Source organism: Lotus japonicus, chromosome 1, assembly GCF_012489685.1.
Source record: "Lotus japonicus ecotype B-129 chromosome 1, LjGifu_v1.2".
In the NCBI taxonomy this organism is placed as follows: domain Eukaryota; kingdom Viridiplantae; phylum Streptophyta; class Magnoliopsida; order Fabales; family Fabaceae; genus Lotus; species Lotus japonicus.
The window spans coordinates 109,057,305-109,078,273 of NC_080041.1; the positions used below are offsets into that span (position 1 = coordinate 109,057,305).

The 20,969-nt window shown below is 38.5% G+C and overlaps 4 protein-coding genes across 4 annotated transcripts; 2 read left to right on the plus strand and 2 right to left on the minus strand.

Moving 5' to 3' along the window:
- Positions 1-420: 420 nt before the first annotated feature.
- Positions 421-2,737, plus strand: LOC130729071 (chloroplast protein FOR GROWTH AND FERTILITY 2). Its single transcript, XM_057580697.1, has 2 exons — positions 421-818; positions 1,644-2,737. The coding sequence occupies exons 1-2, from the start codon at positions 501-503 to the stop codon at positions 2,469-2,471; spliced, it is 1,146 nt and encodes a 381-aa protein (XP_057436680.1). The 5' UTR covers positions 421-500; the 3' UTR covers positions 2,472-2,737.
- A 2,632-nt stretch (positions 2,738-5,369) lies between these two features.
- On the plus strand, positions 5,370-7,645 carry LOC130718361 (sucrose transport protein SUC2-like). Its single transcript, XM_057568949.1, has 4 exons — positions 5,370-5,568; positions 6,456-7,102; positions 7,189-7,290; positions 7,556-7,645. The coding sequence occupies exons 1-4, from the start codon at positions 5,370-5,372 to the stop codon at positions 7,643-7,645; spliced, it is 1,038 nt and encodes a 345-aa protein (XP_057424932.1).
- Positions 7,646-8,577: 932 nt separating this feature from the next.
- LOC130718368 (uncharacterized) lies at positions 8,578-9,216 on the minus strand. The gene has a single exon (XM_057568955.1). The coding sequence runs from the start codon at positions 9,214-9,216 to the stop codon at positions 8,578-8,580; it is 639 nt and encodes a 212-aa protein (XP_057424938.1).
- Positions 9,217-12,441: 3,225 nt separating this feature from the next.
- On the minus strand, positions 12,442-13,761 carry LOC130732411 (probable BOI-related E3 ubiquitin-protein ligase 3). The gene is made up of 2 exons (XM_057584462.1): positions 13,364-13,761; positions 12,442-13,272 (listed from the first exon to the last, which is right to left on the minus strand). The coding sequence occupies exons 1-2, from the start codon at positions 13,571-13,573 to the stop codon at positions 12,736-12,738; spliced, it is 747 nt and encodes a 248-aa protein (XP_057440445.1). The 5' UTR covers positions 13,574-13,761; the 3' UTR covers positions 12,442-12,735.
- Positions 13,762-20,969: the final 7,208 nt, after the last annotated feature.

Sequence of the window (20,969 nt, forward strand, 5' to 3'; positions counted from 1 at the left end):
ATCAAATTATTTTGATACTAATATTTTTTTTCCAACTAAAACATTGAAAAGCCTTTTAATATTTTTTTTGTGTAAGACATGTGTCTTCATTCGGAGACAATCATGTTCGAGCCGGAAACATCAACATCATGGTGAGACTAACTCTCCCCGCGGAAGTTTTTTCCATTCACAAGACTCGAACCCGAGACATTGCTTAAGGAGAATCAAGAATATATCACTTGAACCAACCGTTGGTGCCTTTTAAATAATTTGTTATTTATCTTTCAATTTTTTTATTTCTGTCAAAATAAAATTGTGATTAAAAATTTGAAATAAACGGCTCTTGATTTTCATATGTGGTTATAATTTTAAATTTATCTGTTTAGGGCAATTTCAAAAAATAAAGAAAAAAGAAGAGAAAAAAAAGGTAGGGTTAGGCAGGTATTTTTGATTTTAAGGTAAAGGAAAAAATCCAGTTTGTGAAGTCCATTTGTGCATTTGCAGATAGAAGCCTGCCTGCCATGGATAGGCTTCTATCATCTTCTTCACCTCCTTCTCTCAAAACCCTCAACCTCAAGCCTTTTCCATTTCTCAATCGATCTCAATCTGCCAGATTCAATTTCTTCCCATCAACACGTTCTTACCTCAAGCGTGGCACCTCAATTTGTTGCAACCACCAAAACCCTTCTCCATTTACCTCTTCTAGTCCCATTCTCGCATCCAAACAGCCCAATAATCTTCCATCTCTCTCGTCTTCTCCTGATAGGTCCTCACCCGAACCCAATTCTCTCACTCAGATCTCAACTGGAACTGGAACTGGGGCTTCCCAAAAACCAAAGGTATAATAAATAATTGTACTCTCATCAAATATTCAAGCTGAGGAATACCCATATGCTTATTTGAATTAGTGTAAATTAGGCTTGTAGGAAAACATAGCTACTTTTTAATGGGTGAAGTTCACTTTCGATAGTTGTAGTCATTTGTTGAAAAGTATAACATATTTTCTTAGACATGCGCAAGAGTATTATATTTATTGGATCATTTTCAACCACTAACTATAACTTGGAATCTGATTGCTGCCTTTCAGCCGAATTATTCTCAAGTGTGAAGATTCTTCTTTAGAAACTTAACTTCAATACCATGTTTCTTATGAATTTCATTTGGCCTTCCGCGACAGGATCGCTGTTGTGAAATTCTGCTATTCGCGGCCAATAGCGGCCTTCCCTTGTATGAGATTTCATTTTTGGGGGTCATCCGCGATTGACTACTATAGTTTTAATCTCTAACCCTGCTTTGGGGCGAGGGAATGTTGTCAGCTTCTTACAGATCTGATATGAAATTTTATTCCTTAACCAATTTGGCAGTTAATTCTATAATTTGGGCATCAAATTATGATCATCAACACGCGTGTTGAGTTATCTTTAAGTGAATAGGGGTTTATCTGTGTATAGAAAGTTGATCCGAAAGACTAATATGTTGAAGTTGGTGACCTTGACATTTCAATGTACTCTTTGGTTTTTGGATGGTATTCAATTCTTCAGTCATTTTTGCCACAGGTCTTCTCTGTAGACTAATATATAGTACTCTGTTCTGTCTTAGATCAGTGAAAATTCCAGTCTTTAATAGATCTTACGAAAATTCACTCTTTATGCTTTTTGTCTCAGGCACTAACAGCTCGGACACTTGTAATACTCTCTGCTCTTGTCACGATCTTAATCCAACCAGCTATTGCCCCAGCAGCTTTTGCAACATTTCAAACTGCTGCCAATGCCGGAGGTGCAGTTGGTGGAAAACTAATCCGCACTGAGCTCCTAAGCAGTGCTTGGACTGGCTTCTTTGCTGGTTGCTTGCACACCTTATCAGGGCCTGACCACCTTGCCGCTTTGGCTCCATTATCAATTGGTCGCACCCGAATGGAGAGTGCTGCTGTGGGAGCCCTTTGGGGTTGTGGCCATGATGCTGGTCAGGTCATATTTGGCTTAATATTTTTAATCCTGAAGGATCGACTTCACATTGAAATTATTCGAACTTGGGGCACTAGAGTGGTGGGCTTTACCCTGCTAGTAATTGGTGCTATGGGAATTAGAGAAGCTTCAGAAGCGGCTGCACCCTCTGTTGCCTTAGAAAATGGTGAAGGTGATGTAAACGTCTATGAATCACTTGATAATCCAAAAACACGAAAGAAGAAGATTGGTTTTGCTACTTTTGCCACCGGGATAGTTCATGGTTTGCAACCAGATGCATTGATGATGGTGTTGCCTGCCCTTGCTTTGCCTTCTCGTTTGGCTGGTGCTGCATTTCTCATCATGTTCTTATTTGGAACTGTAATTGCAATGGGAAGCTATACAGTATTCATAGGGTCATGTAGCGAGGCCCTTAAGGATAAAGTACCTAGGATAACTGAGAAACTCACTTGGGCATCTTCTCTTATTGCTATAGCCCTTGGATTTGCGATCATTATTAGCCAGTTTTTTGGGTTTAGTCTGTATTAGCACATCCTTAATCAGCAAGGAGTTAATTTTTTTACGAACGTCGTTTTGGTGTCAAGAAAAAGTAGAGACTTTAGAGAAAAAATTGTTTGTTTAGTGCAAGTTCATTATCCACGCAGCATGTGAAATTGATTGTTCTGAATTGTTATATTTTGCTTTTGAATATGTATAACTATATGTAAGTTTAATGATTCTGCAGCTGAGAACAGGGTAGCTTATTTATCATTATTAATTGAATTTATTGTACCAATATATGTGGGAGTTTTACATGTATAGTTATAAAAGCATGTTGAAAAATTAGTCTTGTTTTATTTTTCTATCAAAATTCACCATTTGAAATTCTCAAATAATTAGGAAGAGAATGTTATAAAGAACTAGGTGATAGTTTTTTATCCAATGATTGAGGTTTTTAAAAATTACATTGGACATTATTAATTTTTCATGTAACTTGATGTATTTTAAGTGTTTGGACTTTGGAGTATCTTTATCACATGTATCCATCCATCTTGGAATATATGTAGAGCATGTTATAGGACCAACTTAACATTTTCTGAACACATGTGCCAGTGATCCTTGGTGCTAACAAAGAACTTTTGACAATGCTAATAAAATCACAATCATTCTCTGTATTTTTTGTCATCTTATGAAAGACTAGATGAGAGGGTCATCTAAGTAGTCTCACGAAATTTCACCCATAATAAATTGAAGTATATGGGTTTGTTTCTCCTCCCTGCTACCCTTTGCAACCAATTTGGAGATTATGGTCAACAAATTCTACTGGGGGGCAGCACTGAATTGAACAAGATGAATTGGATTAAATGGGACAATCTAGTAGCACCCAAAAAATGGGGGGGGGGGGGGGGGGTTGTCTCGGTTTTGGATCTTTCAACAACGTCCATAGAGCCCTCTTAACAAAGCAATGGTGGAGACTCCTTCGGAGGGACGACTCTCTAGTGGCATAAGTCCTAAAAGGCTAGGTATTACCCAAAATGTGTAGCTAAAAAATGGGGGGGGGGGGGGGGGGTTGTCTCGGTTTTAGATCTTTCAACGGCGTCCATAGAGCCCTCTTAGCAAAGCAATGGTGGAGACTCCTTCGGAGGGACGACTCTCTAGTGGCACAAGTCCTAAACCCAAAATGTGAAGCTGTGTCAGCAAACTGTGGAACAAACTCCAGCTACCTCTAGAAAATTATTCATGCTGCAAAGGAAATAATAAAGGAGGGAAGCATATGGAAAGTGGGGGAATGGAGAGAGCATAAATATTTGGTCTGATAAGTGGATTCCAACATCCCATAGTGGTAAGATCACGTCCAACAAACCAAGGCTCTGCATTATGGAGAAAGTCAGCGAGCTAATTTGGCCGGGAACAAGGAGCTGGAATATAGGAAGAATCAACAGAGTTTTCTCAAGGTATGATGCTGCAAAAATAGTTAAGATTCCCCTCATTGCATACCAAGGATGTGATAATATCATTTGGAAGGATAATTGGGATGGCCAATATAGTGTGAAGTCTAGCTACAAAGAGATCAAAAGCAACTCGTCGGGACAACAACCGATTGGACCTTCACAGTCAAATGCATGGATCAAAGTTGTGGCAAAAAATATGGGCAATCAAAGTTATACCAAGGTGCAATGAGCTGATATGGCGAGCTAGTAAAGAAGTCCTCTCGGTCAAGATGAATCTGAAGAGAAGAGGAATGAACTTAGAATCAATATGCCCTTGCTATGGTGAATAGGGGTGGAAATAGGCCGAGCCGAGCCAAGCTTTGCGTGGCCTAGGCCTGGCCTGCTTTATATTTTCGTGGCCTAAGCCTGGCTTGTGGCCTATCAATAGGCCAAATTTTATGGGATGACCTGGCCTGACCTACAAGCCTGCTTAAAAGCCTATTTAATAGACAATTTTGTCAAAAGAAGGTCATTAGGCTGGCAGGCTAATAAGTCTTTTATATATCATTGCACTTTCTTTTCAAATAAAAAAACCTGTATTATTGCATTTCAAAAACTAAACCTGTATCATTGCATTTCAAAAATCAAACCTATATCATTGCATTTTAAATCAAACAAAAATAAAATTATACATGAACAAAAGGGTTTTATTCGCGGTTTGGAGGAGATGTGGACTTGGTAGCGGCAAACCAGCAGTGGTGGCTGGCTGCAGCCTACGTCCTGTGCGGCTGAGGGTGTGCTATGCTGAATATGTCTGGAACGTTTATAATCTAGGTTAGGGTAGGGACTTAGGGTTTTCTTTTATACTAAAGTATACATCAGTTAAAAAATCAAATAATATATAAATAGGTCGGCCTTTTAGGCCAAATAGGTTTTTTTAATATTTTGGGTCTGACCTTTTTAGTTAAACAAGCTTTTAAAAAAGCATAAGCCTGGCCTTTTTAATAAACGAGTCGAGCCGAGCCTCTAACGAGCCAGGCCATAGGCCCCTGACGAACCGCCTGGCCTATTTCCACCCTTAATGGTGAAGAAGAGGAAACCACGACTCATGCCCTCCTCACATGTGAAGTTGTTCGCAGAATCTGGTTTGCATCTCACCTCAACATAAATATCCCAATTGTCATTCTAGAAAACTTCCAAAGCTGGCTGGAGAGTATCCTTGAACACCCCGACAAAGACACCATGGCTGAGATCTTCAATATGATATGGGCTATATGGTGTAGACAAAAGGCTTGGACCTTTTAAGGACAACTCTGGGACATTGAGAGAACTTTAGCCAAGGTTAGTACCACTAGTGCAAGGGAACCTCCACACATCGTTCCCCTCATGCACCCACCGAAACTACAAAGTGGAGGCCACCACCACACAGTTTCTACAAGCTCAACGTTGACGCTGCAATAAGAAGAAATCTGGGCACGGGCCTTGGAGATATAATCCGAAACGACAAAGGGAAACCATGGCAGCAACAACTTGGATGATTGAGGAAATTGAGGATCCAACTCTTGTTGAGGCGGCTGGAGTAAAATGGGCCTTAAAGTGGGCAAAAGGACTGGGTTTTGACCTTATGCTTGTGGAAACAGATTCCCTTCTTTTTGTTAAACAATGGGGGAACAACCAGCTGGGCATCTCATACTTTGATGATGTTGTCAGAGAATGTAAACACATTTCCTCTGCTTTTAGTTTATGTATTGTCTCCCATGGAAAAAGGGCTTGTAATGTAGTAGCAGATTACCTATCCAACCTAACTTTTACAAAAACAAAAGAATTTTGTTGGATTGAAGAGGACCCTTGAGGGACCTCTATTTTGATTTATGCTGATGTAACTAATGCAGCTTCTACTTCTTAAGAATGAAAGACAATACTTAAACGTCAAAAAAGGTAAGAAGTTGTAGCAGTAATGCTGAATACCAGGCTAGGTAGAAATGAAGGTCGTGATGGGTGACTATCCAGCACGATTCAGAGAGCAGTTTTATTCTCTTGCTAGTAAGAGCGTGAAGAGGACCAAGGTTCGAAGACGCTCATAGGGAGAGGAAGTACAATAGTGAAGACCAGTGGAAGAGACTCGGGACTTGAGCATGTCATGAAAGAAGCACACCGGATGCAGTGACAGATTCAAGATTTTTAAATTGTTGGGGTAGTATTATAATTGTGCAAACACACACACGCATGCGCGCGCACACACACATATGTATAATATCACATTTAGTCATTTCTTAGCATAAGTATTAAGAAACAACATTAATGCTTTTATTTATTAAAAATTATTGAGTAGCTTTCATATAAACGAAATCTTTGATTTTTCTACCATTATTAATAATTAGAGGAGAGTTAAAAAATCTATCTTTTTAACCATTTTTCATTGATTAATTGAAATTCATGCGGATCTCATACTTTTACATGAACTCACATGAACTTCAATCAATCAACGAGAGTGTTCAGAAACAAATAATTAACTCTCTTTTAAATTTTAAAAAACCACAAATAAGTAAAAAAAAAATATATTTTAATTCATGCATTGTTGGGAATATGTTGGGGTATGCAGTAGGAGCATACGGTGGCCTCCACCACAACTTTTCGTTCACAGAGACAGAGGCATGCGACCAGTTCTGCGCAAACTTGAAATCATGTTTCTTCATCTCAATCACCTTGTTGATCGTCCTTGCCAGCTTTACCCTATATTATGTACCTGACCCGCCACTTGTGTCGGGTCACCGAGATGAGAGTCGTCGAACAATTGCATGCTTCGCAGAGCTCTTCAACACATTCAAGGAGTTGGAGAAGCCCATGTGGATGCTCATGTTGGTGACCGCTTGCAACTTGCTAGCATGGTTCCCCTACGTCTTGTACAACACTGACTGGATGGGGCTTGAGGTGTACGTTGGGGATGCAAGCATTGAGGCATACGATGCCGGAGTTCGTGCTGGAGCATTGGGACTTATGCTGAACTCGGTGGTGCATTTCTTTACAACGCTGGGAGTGGAGCGGTTGGGGCGTTGCGTCAGGGGACCTACGAGGCTGTGGGGGATAGTGAATTTGATTTTAGCTGTTTGCCTTGTGATGACGGTACCCATTATCAAGGTGGCAGAGCACCAACACCACGTGAGTGGAGGCGCCACCGTCAGGAAGCCATCCCCCGGAGTGACAGCTAGTGCCATGATCTTCTTATCCATCCTCGGTGTTCCACTTGTGGTAATCCTCATTCCTGCCTTATTCAATCTTATGCCATTGTAAATAAACAGTAAACCAATACACATTTTTTGTTAACTTGTATGCAGGTTACATATAGCATCCCATTTGCTCTAGCATCAATATTCTTTATCACTACAGGCAGTGACAAATTCAAGATTTTTAAATTGTGGGGGCAATATTATAATTGTGTAAACACACGCACGCACGCGGAAGCATGCGCGCGCGCGCACACACACACATATATATAATACCACATTCAATCATTTCTATTTGTCACTAAGGTTTTAGGACAAGTATTAAACAACAACATTAATGCTTTTATTTATTAAAAATTATTGTGTAGCTTTCATATAAACGAAATCTTTGATTTTTCTATCATTATTAAGAATTTGAGGAGCGTTAAAAAATCTATCTTTTTAACCATTTTTCATTGATTAATTGAAATTCATGCAGATCTCATACTTTTACATGAACTCACATGAACTTCAATCTATCAACGAGAGTGTTCAGAAACAAATAATTAACTCTCTTTTAAATTTTTAAAAACCACAAATAAGTAAGAAAAAAAATATTTAATTCATGCATTTTTCATTTACAATATATGGAGAAAATTCTTTAGATTGATGCATTTTTCAAAGCTACTTTTAATATACATAAAGACATTTAAAGTACAGTAGATATATAAAAATATGGGATAAACAATTAATTGACACTCAATAAAGTTTTAGTTAGTAACAATGTGTTTTATTTTTGAAATGTATTCAAATATATTGAAACTAAGCGGGCACAGAGGCCAAAATGTCAGAATGAACAAAAGCATCTAGACCCGGCGGCCCCTCCTCTATCCAAACCAAAAAAGAGGAAGCACCTCGGGCTAAGAAGTCTGCGACACTATTGCCGGAACGGCAATCAAAAGAAACATCCATGTTTGTAAAAGAAAACAAAAGTGAACGACAATCAGAAATAATAAGATCCAAAGATCCAAGTAGGATTGCCCTCGGCTACAACGACGCCACCACTGGAACAGCTACAGGAAGTTTGTTTCAAAGCAAACAGTACGAAATCCAAGGTCAATAGCTAACTGCATCGCCCACCGGAGGCAAAGAGCCTCGGATAAACCTGCAGATTGCATCATGATTGGAGCTAAAGTCGCTGCCGCAAGAACCTCACCCTCCTCATCTCTGGCCACCATGCCAAACCCTGCAACGGACCTGCGCACGGAGGCATCAAAATTTATTTTAATCCATCCCGGAGCTGGCCTCCTCCATGTCGAGCTACCAACCACCTCTGAGCGCTGTACAGCTGCAGGTCGAGGCAATGATTGGAGTTCTGCCACCCTCTCCATCACTCGCAGAATCTGGGACTCTTGGTCCTCAAACACCCGAGCGTTCCTTGCTTCCCACACAACATACACAGCCGTAAAAACTCGCTCCACCACCGCTGAATCCATGCCCTGAATGAAACCCGAAAGTAGCTCATGAAAATCCCCCCCCATCGTCCACATGAAGACCCAAAGCAACGAACCAAAAACGTGCCACCACCGGGCACTGAAACAGAACATGGCTGGTCGTCTCCTCCTCTATACCGCACCACGGGCAAGATGGATCAACATCCATGCCCCTCTGACGAAGCGACGCTCTAACCGGTAAGAATCCAGAACTAGCTCTCCAAACCACCTCTTTGCACCGAGGAATCGTCGTTGACTTCCAAATCCTTTGCCAAAATGTTGTAGGAAGGACAAAAACCGTGGAGGATGAAGCCTCCGCCTGGTATTGCCATCTCCGAATAAAATCATAGCCAGATTTGGAGGTATACCAACCGTCAAAAGTCTCCGACCAAAAAAGTATATCAGAATACACCTGCAAAGGCAAGGGAACAACAAGAATACAAGTCGCCGTCGCCGGGCTAAAAACATATTCAATCAAATCATGTCTCCAAGTGCCATTAGATATTAAATCAGCTACCTTGTTCAAGTGCAATTCAGCAAAAGCATCTTCCCGATAAAGCATGGGAGAACCATGTGGGAGCCAATCATCACCAATAATATTAATGGACTCACCATTCCCCACTCTCCACCGTCCACCTCTTTCAAAGATCCAACTAGCCTTTAGCATACTTGACCAAGCATAACTTGGTCTATAGCCTTTTTTTGCATGCAGAAGATTGCCACTCAGGAAATACACCGATTTAAACACACGGCTAAATAAAGAATTTGGGGACGTATAAATCCGCCACCAATTCTTTGCAACCAGAGCAAGGTTAAAAGATTTAAAATCATGGAAGCCTAATCCGCCATCATCTTTAGTACGACAAAGCTTGCCCCATTTATCCCAATGAAGGCTTCGTTTGGAAACATCACCGCCCTAGTAAAACCTACTAATCATTCCCTCAATCTGTTCACATAAACCATCTGGTAGCACGAAACAAGACATCACATAAGTTGGGATATCTTGAGCCACCGCTTTTACAAGAATTTCACGTCCTGCTCGAGACAAAATAAAAAATCTGGGTCTTAGACTTTCCAATGATCGTCGGAAGACCCAAATACTTATCAAAGCTTTCCACTGCCTTTACACCCAATAGCTGTCTCAGCTCATGAAATAAATTTTGTGGCACAGTTCGGCTAATTGAAAGCATTGACATATCAAGGTTAATGGCTTGACCAAAAGCCCTCTCATAGGAAGAGAGAATACCGCGAATACACTCTGCCTCATGCACATCAGCTCGTGCAAATATAACACTATCATCTGCAAATAGTAAATGAGAAATAACAGGAGCTGTTCATGACAGTTTAACCCCATGCAAAGAGGAAATCAAAACAGCTTTGTCAATCATAGCAGAGAAAACTTCACCACATAATATAAACAAATAAGGTGAGAGTGGGTCTCCTTGGCGCAACCCTCTATGAGGGGCAAAAGAAGTCTGCCTGTTGCCATTAAGCAAAATGGAAAAGTTCACAGATGATACACATCTCATAATCAAATCCACCCAACACAGTGGGAAACCCATAGCAATCATAACACTTTTAAGGAAAGGCCACCCAACCCGGTCGTATGCCTTAGACATATCCAGTTTGAGTGCCATAATGTCATTCCGGCTCTGAGAGCGTTTCTTCATAAAATGGAAGCATTCAAACGCAATTAAAGCATTATCAGTTATAAGGCGACCCGACACAAAGGCACTTTGGGACTCACAAATTAAATCAGGCAATATAAGCTTCAATCTATTAGCAATGCACTTTGTAATGATCTTAAAGATAACGTTACAAAGGCTAATGGGCCAAAACTGGCTAGCATGCTCAGGAGTTTTAATTTTTGGAATCAAAACAAGTAAGGTTTGATTAATCATACCTGGATCAACGCCGCCCTGAAGCACAGACAAGCAGAACTGTGAAACGTCATCACAAATGATTCTCCAGAATTTCTGGTAGAAAAGGGCCAGAAGTCCATCAGCTCCCGGAGCCTTGGTTGGATGCAACTGAAAGAGAGCTTCCTCCACATCCTCCCTAGAAAACGGAGCCAGGAGGGTTTCTGAGTGAACACCCGTGACCCGGTTAGCAACCAAAGCCACTGCCTCCTCAATTCCACTTGGAGTAGAACTAGAGAATAAATCTATGAAGTAAGTAGTTAGAACATGTGCGATCTCCTCATCAGTCTCCACCTCTCTCCCATTCACATCTCGAATGCACTCAATCTTGTTCCTCTGCCTCCTCTGTGAAGCTTTCTGATGAAAGAACCTCGAATTATGGTCTCCATGGCGAAGCCAAGTGGCCCTAGAGCGCTGGCTCCACACAATCTCCTCTTGTTCTAGAAGAACATCCAACTCTCTTTCTGTTTCTCTAATCTGAATCACCACCTCCTCGGTTTGGGCCCTTCGTTGAAGGCGTTGGAGCCCGACTCTAGCATCAGAAATCCTCTTAATAAACTAGCAATGTTTTACACACTAGCAATGTTTTTTCACCTTTTAATAAACTTTAGAGGTATGATTCATTTATACCCTCACTTTATTTCCACCTTCATTTTCCATAGATTTCTCTTTTATCATCCGATCATATTCCTTATCACATCTCTTACTTTATTTCTCTTTTCTTCATATTTCTCTCTTCTCTCCACTCTACTTCTACCTTAATTCTAAACTTAATACCTAGTGGAAGCAAATATAAATAGTGTAAATTAATTTGTATGATCTCTAGTGGGGGCAAATAAACTATGACAAATAAAAATATAATTAACATTTGATCAATATTATACTACTAACAAATAAATTTTAAAACCAAGTGAGGGCAAATGCACTCATATTCTCCTACATAAATTCGTCCCTGACTAGGCGGGCATGCTTCGACCGTGTCTCCAGGGCACAATTGAATTAGTGCCAAAGCCAGTACAACTCAATCAAAGTGGGAGCCGGTTTAAGTCAGGTGAGTGTCTAACGATACATGCCTGACTCGTGTATGTGTAAATAAGTCCCTTTTAAAGTACTTCCTCCGTTCCAAAACTATTGTAGTTTTAACTTTTTTGTTTTGTTCAAAAACTATTTTGTTTTACATATCCAAAGCAGTTTATGTCATTCTCTTCCATTCATGCTCTCATTTAATATTGTATCTCCCAAGTACCACATCTTATTTCCACCACTCACAATTCTCATCAATTAGTTGACAAATGATTTCCATTTTATCTCTTTCATATAACTCATATTAAATAAGGGTGTTTCAGTCAAATTATAATATCAATTAATGAACTCTTAAACTTTGTGCAAAAACCTTAAACTACAATAGTTTTGGAACGGAGGGAGTAACATTTTGATATGTCCAAGGATATGAATTACGACCTACCAATACCTATCGAGTAATGATATATACACACCTCATTTTTGAAACACTTCATTTCCACCTCTTTTTATTTCTATCTCTCTCCTCTTATCATCTATCACATCTAATACTTTCTCTCTCTTACTTTTTCTTTTCTTCATATCTCTCTCTTCATTCCAACTCTCTCCACCTCAAAGAGAGGTGTGAAGATAACATTATTGAATACCTATCACTTGGAGAAATGAGGAATTGACTCAAAGACTAACAAGGAAGGATATACTAGGTTGGTTATAGTGAGATACTTTTTTTTCCACTAGTCTTTGGTTTCTTTATGAGTTAGGCCCCTTCATGGGGGTACAAGCTTGATATAAGGATCCGTGTGGTTTCGACAAAAAAAAGGATCCGTGTGGTGTCAACAAGTTTGGAATTCAGAAGAACAATATCCTCCAAAAGGTTAATAATATACTTCCTCTCTTAGGTTATTTAGATACAATGTCTAAGTTGGACAGATCCACCTCAAATCCCAGTAAAATAACGGAAGAAGTGTTTAATCTGAAAATTTTAAAATAAGTATTGCTGGGCAGCATTGTTGTCTTCTTATCATTGATTGTAATCACATCTTCATCAAATATACTACTACCGAATGAAGCTGGAGATAAAAAAAATTGTAACAATAATTAACGTCTGATAAAATACCTAAGGGAATAAATATTTTTGCAAAATGAAATGCATAAAACCTAGCTAACAACCATTGAAATTGAACGTGCTCATGACCTATAGCTATCTTATCAACAGATTTTCTATCTACTTGTCTCAATATATGAGACTAGAAAATCAAAGTTTCTATGCTAGTTTTCTTGGGCATTTTGCACACAGGACAGGCTTGGAGAAAAGGCTCACAAGCTTTGCATGAACAAAGATGCCTGCAAGGAAGGAACATAAAGCACGAGCTTCGAGAATGACAGCATTTGCAAACCATAGTAATCTGTTCAGTAGTCTCTTTTCCTATTTCCTCTGTTTCCCCTGTTCCTTCTTGCATCACCCTGTTTCCTCTGTTCTCATCACAACAGTAGGACTCTGCATCTTCTGCTACCAGCCCCCGATTTCTTTCTTTTACTTGTTCTAAGGTGTTGTGCAGTGACAAGACTACTGCTTCGTTTTCCTGAGCCACTCTCCGCCATAATTGATTCTCTGCCTCTAATCTTATCAAAAACTCTTCTAATTCAGTCTTTTTCTTAGCTGCTTGAGCTATTTGTTCATCCTTCTGGCTCAGTACATAAGACACATCTGACTCCATCGTTTTCAGCAACGTGAACACTTGTTGATTTCTCTGTTCTTGCAACAAAATTCTCAATTTCTCATTCTGTCACAAACAAAATAAAAAAGAAGGTACATTAGATTCAACACAAACATAAAACTCACTCAATCCTTAAGTAGTAAAAATGAAAACTAACCTGTGATCTGATATACTGATCAATCTGGTCCCTCTGTCCATCAAAATCAATAGTCATTCTTTGAGAAGAATTTGATAAAGGTTGATTGTTGTTATATCTATCGGTGGCATTGGGAGTAGAAAGAAAAACAAGAGCAGGATCCAATTGCTGTTGTGATCCACAAAATGGAAATCCTGTATTGCTGGGATACAACTGAGTTTCAATTGCCATGTTTTTCAAGATCAGATCTACAATCAGAAGAGTGAACAACTTTTCCTCTAATAAAATCTCCTTCACCCAGAATTTCTTTGCTTGCACATAGTATTATGAAAAGGTGTCTTCTTGTCACTTCTAGGAAGATGAGGGCAAGCAAGAATGAGAGTTGTTTAAGGTGGTGGCAGTGAGTGAGGGGTGTGGAAATATATTTATACTAGTTAGAATGGGAAAAGAGAATATTAAAAAATAAATGAATGGATTGGTTTTGATATTTGAATGAGTGAAAAATAGTAACTGACAAAGTTGAAAAGGAAATAAAGAAAGGCCTAGGATACTGCAGGGTTTCTCTCAGTGTCTGTTCCTTTAACTTTTCTTCCTCTTTTTTCTCAGTTTTTCATCGTCAAAGCATGCATTAAAGATAGAGGAGTGTGGGACGCGTTAAGCAACATGCTGATTTTGTGACTCAACTATCGGGTCAGAGGTGTTGTTTGTTTGTTTGCTTCTCAATTAAACAATGAATTCAATTCAGATTTCAATGTGTATGTGTGAGACACAAACTCACGTAAGTGATCTGTGAATATGAGTAATTGAAAAAGTCAGTCAGTTTTGAAATTCAACAGCAAAAGCAAGTAAATATAACAGTAATGCAGATTTTTTTCAGCTGTTTGGAGAGGAAATTACTCGCCAACACTCAAACGTTGCGTTATTATTTTTGACGTGTTAAGTTAATTACCTCTTCACCAATATCTTTGACCATTAATTTCCGGTATATATATAACAATGCTATTAGTTTTTTTCTAGATAAGGATGCTTTGACACCAATATTCCACTCACTATAAGAAGAGGATATAGAGAAGTAAAAGATATCATTAGTGATTTGATAAGAAAATAAGAGAGATATATAAACATAAAGTGAGTAAAAATGAGATAGAAAATCCTATAAATTTTCCCATTTTTGTAATAATTCTAAGAAGGCTTAATACATCAGAAGGCCCCTGAAATTGTAAAGGGAATCAGTTCCAGGGCCTGAAAAATTTTCGCATCAAATTGGGTCCCTAAAATTTTTTTTTTAATTCAATTAAGGCCAAATCTCAATTTTGTCCTAGTCATCAATTACACGTGGCTTTTAAAAATAATTTTTAATTCCAACTCAATAATTTAATCAGAAAAAAAAATTAAAAACTCAATAAATACCTAATCTAATAATCTTTAACTAAACAAGGGTGCTTTTAGTAATTTTCAATAACTAAATATATTTAAAAAATTAAACCCTAAAAGCAGAAGCAGAAGCAGAGGAGGAGCAGGAGCAACGTGCGGCGGCGTGTTTCTTGGAGCGGAGATGGAGAAGGAAGATAGCAGGCTGAGGCACGTAGTTTCGTTTGAGAGGTTAACAGAAGTTCAGTTCATGGCGTGTTTCCGGTTCAAGCCAAGGTGGATGGCGCAGAAGATGAGAGGGGAAGCGAGATTCTGTTAAAGACGCGACTTCTGTTGGTTGAAACCAAAGATGGATCCCACATGGAATCCGATCCTCTACACCATGTTCCTCCCTCTCCCATGCTCTGTTTATCAGCGCCGGGACCGATCCGTTTAAAACCTTCCACCTTTCGCCTCCTCCTTCTCCTAATTATTTTCTTCCCTTTGCGCCTGGGAGCGAGATCGCAGGAAGGGGAGGAGATTGACAAACATGGCGCGATGGATCCATCAACAAACACCAAAGATCTCATCTTTTTTGCATTTCTGGGTGATTTCTGTTACTGGGTTTTTCGTCTTTCTCAGCGGCGACCAAGCTTCGATCTTCACGAGGGGTCATGGTGAAAATCGACGGTGACAAGAGGAGGGGTTTCAGTACCAGATGGCTTTGGCATATGCTCCCTGATCTGCATCATCACCAGAGTGTCTTGAGGTCGCCGGTGTGGAAAAGAGGTTGGATCTCTGCTATGGCTGGTTTAAATGGCTAGGAAAGAAGGGCTGGGACGGAGGAGGATAAGATGGTGGTGGTGATCAGTGTGAAGGTGGATACGGTGGTGGCAGTGGTGGTAGTCAGTGGATCTCTGCTATCTAACATAATCTAATTAGGGTTCAATTTGGGGGAAGATTTGAGATTTGGTTCAATTTGGGGGTGAAAATATTTTAATTAGGGATTGGTTATAAGGATTATTAGATTAGATTATATTATTATATTAGTTTATTAGTTAGATTATTAGATTGTTTAGTTAAGGATTATTAGATTAGGTTTTTTATTAAGTTTTTAATTTTTTTTTCTGATTAAATAATTGAGTTGGAATTAAAAATAATTTTTTTTAAATTTTTTTAATTTAAAAAAAATTATAAAAGCCACGTGGAATTGATGACTGAGATAAAATTGAAGGCTGACACACTTTGGCCTTAATTGAATTAAAAAAAAAATTCTAAGGACCCAATTTGATGCAAATTTTTTTCAGGCCCTGGATTTGATTCCCTTTACAATTACAGGGGCCTTCTGATGTATTAAGCCTTCTAAGAAAAATATAAAACCTTCTCTATTTGTTTTGATTATGAGCATTATTTAACCTTGGAAGTTACCTATTCAAGTTTTGCTAAGCCTATTAAGAAATTAACCAAACAAATTTGTATTAAATCACGAGGGATCATTAATATATAGTTTTTTTTTACAGTGAGGTGATAATTTATGGTTTATTTTTTATGATTAATAAATTAAATTGAAATTATATTTATGGCATGAAAAAATATGACAATTGGCAAATCATATCAACTATGATCTTGATTGTAAATGTTATTTTGGTTATATAGGATGACAATTTCTGTGATATAGCCAAATTATTTTAGATAGAATCGTAGGATAATATTATAGTTTAGAAGTACATTAATTGAAACGCGTGTGAGATTGTTAATTTAAGACGATTCAGCTAATTAATAATTCTTTATAGAAATTTATCAATTCATTGCAGATAATTATCAATACTATCTAATTGCACGTTAATGTCCCTTCATGGACAGCATGGTGATCTGATCATCATCTTGCGCGTTAATTCAAAATAAAAAATTTCAAGTTAAAATTAAAAACTCTTAACAAGTGAACCGAATTTGATGGTATTGTATGTATATTATTTTTTTATATTTAATCAATGTAAAGTGATTACAATGTAAACATACTATATATATATATATATTATAATACTCTCCGTTTTAGAAAGATTGTTATTTTGAGCATTCTTTCAATATTTTAAATTTTTGTTGTTGTTTTAATGTATTTTTTTGCCAAAAATTTTCACCTACGTCATTATTAATACATTTTCTCTCACTTATAACCTTTTAAATTAACCAACCTTATCTCTATTAACTACATTCTTCTAGCATCCCTTGTGCTAGTTTTGAATACAATTCTTTGACTTATAAAAAAACTACATTCTTCTATTTCTAAAAATGTAATAGTTGCACATAGTACTAGTAAAATAAAATAAGGGCCCGTTTGGTGCGACGTATAGTATAAAGCCTGATAGTATAAGACCTGATAGTATTAGGCCTGATAGTATAAGTCATGACAACTTTCTTATACTATCCAGCGTTTGGCCATACTCTGTATAATTTACCATATCGTTTAAATTAATGCAATTTTATGTTTATTGAAGTATTGAATGATATATAATAAAAATCAAATATGGAGGTGATTATAACGGTGGTGGTAGGTTGGTGGTGGTGGTGGCAATGATGGTAGGTTGATGTTGGTGGCGGTGGTGGTGATAGTGGAGATAGGTTGGTGGTGGTAGTGGCAGCGATGGTGGTTGTGGTAGTGGCGATGATAAGGTGGTGGTGGTGGTGGTGGTAAGGCGGTGGCGGTGGCAGCTGCGGTAGGGTGGCGGCTACGGTGGAGGGTGGAGGCAATGGTGGTGGAGGTGGTGATAGGGCGGTGGTTGTGGTGTCAGAGGTGGCGGTAGGGCGGTGGCGGCAACACTGATGGTGGCGGCAGAGGTGGTGGTGATCGGGTGGTGGCAGCGATGGTGGTTGTGGTGTTGGCGACGATAGGGTGGTGGTGGTGGTGGTGGCGGCTGCAGTAGGGTGGCGGCGACGGTAGAGGGTGGAGGCAATGGTGGTGGTGGTGGCGATAGGGCGGTGGTTGTGGTGGCGGTGGTGGCAACGATTATGGTGGTGGTGGTGATAAGGTGGTGGTTGTGGTGTCGGTGGTGGCGGTAGGACGGTGGTGGTGGTAGTGGCGGCAACACCGGTGGTGACGGTAGGGCGGTGGTGGCGGCGGTGATCGGTGGTGGTGGCAACACCGGTGGCGGTGGTGGGGCCAATGGTGGTGTAAGTTGGCAGCAATGGAGGATGGTGATGATAGTGACTTATACGTCACAACCTTATCATGCCTTATCCATCACTCACATGATGGATGAAATAATACGTCATTTTAACGTATAAGGGGACTTTGATGGATAAGCTTATACAATACAATGTCATCACCAAACAATGAATAAACTCATAATGTATTGTATAAGCTTATACTATCATGCCTAATACGGCGTGCCAAACGAGCCCTAAGGGTACTATATTAACATTATACTATCAATAATTGTTATCTTACTTTTTGTGCCACAACCTTAAACAACAATCTTTGTGGAATGGAAGAAGTATTTTATATATATATATATATATATATGTGTGTGTGTGAAATTTGTATTTTACTAATTTACATTTTTATTTAAATTTAATATGATTGAATATAGTTATGTAAATAATTTAAAAAAAACACCAGCATTTGCCTTCCTTGTGATATGTCAATATTGTGAAAAACCAGGGCACACTGCCAAGATTTGCTATAAACTGCATGTATGATTATCCCTCCAAACACACTAGTGCACAGAAGCTGCTCATCATGCGTGTGCCCCGCGCTTAGGTTATACTCCTCCGTTCCAGAAAGTTTGTTGTTTTGCACCATTTTTTAATATATATCCAAAATGTTTGTTGTTTTAGAAAACCAATGCATTTTTTGCAAAAATTTTCCACCTATACCCTCATTTAATACATTTTCTCTCACTTATCACATTTCATATTAACTAACCACAACTCTTCCATATTAATTACATTCTTCTCTATCTAAGTATAATTTAATAGTTGCACATCATACTAGTAAAATTAAATAAGGGCAATCTAGTCAAATTATACTATCAATAATTGTTTTCTTACTCTTTGTGTCACAACCTTAAACTACAAACTTTCTGAAACGGAGGGAGTAATGAATATTGGATTATGGCTTTACGCGCGCATTATATCACAAATGACCTTGGTCAAATTCATGTCTAACAACCTCTATAATGGCACAAATCAATTAATTGTAGATGACTCATATTTACCCATTACTCACATAGGTATATTTTTTCTACACGTATTATATCTCTTGTAACATCTTAATTTGAAGACTGACCACATGGTAACAACACGAATATTTTCGCTACGCTTTGTACTCACACACACATGCTTTCTGAGAAATTTTTTCAGAAGGTCCATCACAAACTTCTCCAATGCAAACACATTTAACTTTTGGAGTTTTTACGATTTGGGATCCAAAAAATAAGATGCACCTTGTTGTTATGAGTAGTATCAATCAAATCTTATAAGTCATCCACAAATGTATAATCCATACCTATACATTCTCGGAATACATCTCGCTCTTGTGTGAAAATCAGATCATTCATGTTTCCTTTCGCCTAGAAGACTTACCAGGAGTCTCTCCTTGTTTGTGTCTTCTCATTGCGCCAGCGATGACTCATCGCCCTCGTCATCTCCGAGTCTCAAAATCTTCACCTTGAAACATAAATTTGGTGTCGCTATTTTATTTCCAAGATTAAAAGTTATTGCCGAGAAATTTTTTCAATTACCAATTATTTCTCTTTAACCTCGGATTAGCTTTTGAACTGTTTAGTTCCCTACTAACTTCCCTCAGTCTAAAAGCTAAAATAGTTGTACTTGCTAATAGTTGTACTAATATATTATTAAAAAATGATTGATCGATATAGAGATTAAGTTTGCTTGACATTTTCTACGTACACAAATTAAATAAGTTATATAGTATATAGTATGCCAAGCTGAATAGTTGTATTTGCTAATTCCTATATTATATATCATTTTCTACGTACACAAATAAGCTAGTGCATATATCACGGATAGCTTCGATTGGAGCAAGAAGTTTAATAATTTTTGTTTTGAAGGTAAGTTGCATTTGCATATATGCCCTCTTATATCCTGAGCTTAATATTATATTTATGCTGAATTTTGATGATCATGATGATGTGTTTTTCAAGCACTATAAATACTTTGGCTACAAATTAAATTGGTTTGGGAGTGGTTGAAAGACGTGTATAAACCTTGTCCTCCAGCAGAAGGCAAAAGCCAAAGGCCAAAAAGAAGACGTAATGAGGGCTGCACCTACCGTGGGTGCTTTTCAAAATGAACCACGGTGGTGTAGTTACTATTCCACACTTAAATTGTCTATTTTTCCTTTTTACTTTCCATCCTTCTCCTTTTCTCTCACTTTCACTGCCCTTCCCATCTGTCTCCGGTGAGCCATGACAGACCGCGCCTGTCTCAACCCATCACTCCAACAGCTCCGCCACTCCACCACTTCCTCCGATTTTTCCTCCTCTGTTCCCCCACCTAGCCAATTCATAGAGATCTTGCACACATGTGAAGATAGATCTCCACTTTGCAGATCTACTGGGAAAGAAAGAGAAAGAGAGGGAAATGCAGTGGTGTTGAAGATCCATCCATGGAAATCAACAAGCAAGAAGACACGTTGATGTAGAAAGTCGAAAATCGGAAATTGGAGAATATAAATCGAAGTCGGAGATCGAAAAACAGAGATCTAAGTCGTAGATCGAAAATCAGATATCGAAAATTAGAGATTGAAGTCAAATATAAAAATTTAGAGGTCAAAGATCAGATCGAAGAAGAAGAAAACTGCAAAAAGGAACTAAGGGTGATCAGAGGTATTTCTTCCATATCCCAAAGCTTTTCTCCAAGCTTCTTCCATCTCTGTTTCTCGTCAAGTACCTCAAGTGGACTTATGAGACAAATTGGTATAATGATACAATGTTGCTTGTCCAGTGGTGCAGAGGACAAATTTTACACTAATTTGGCATTTCTATCCTTGAAGTTCATAATAATTAATTTGATTGAAATAAACAGTGTTGAACTCTATGATTTTATATTTTTTTCTCAAAAAAATCGTTTTGGTTGGCTTATAGTATAGGAACGTAGGTTCTTGAATCTGGATTCTGGAACCTGGACATGAAGAAACCCAATTAAAAGATCCAACTTTCGGAGAAGCGAGTTTGGTCCTAGAGAGAGATTGATTTCCGGAGATGGCAGTTAGAGACTTAGAGCTGTAAGGCAAGGAGAAGGGTGTGATAAAGAGAAG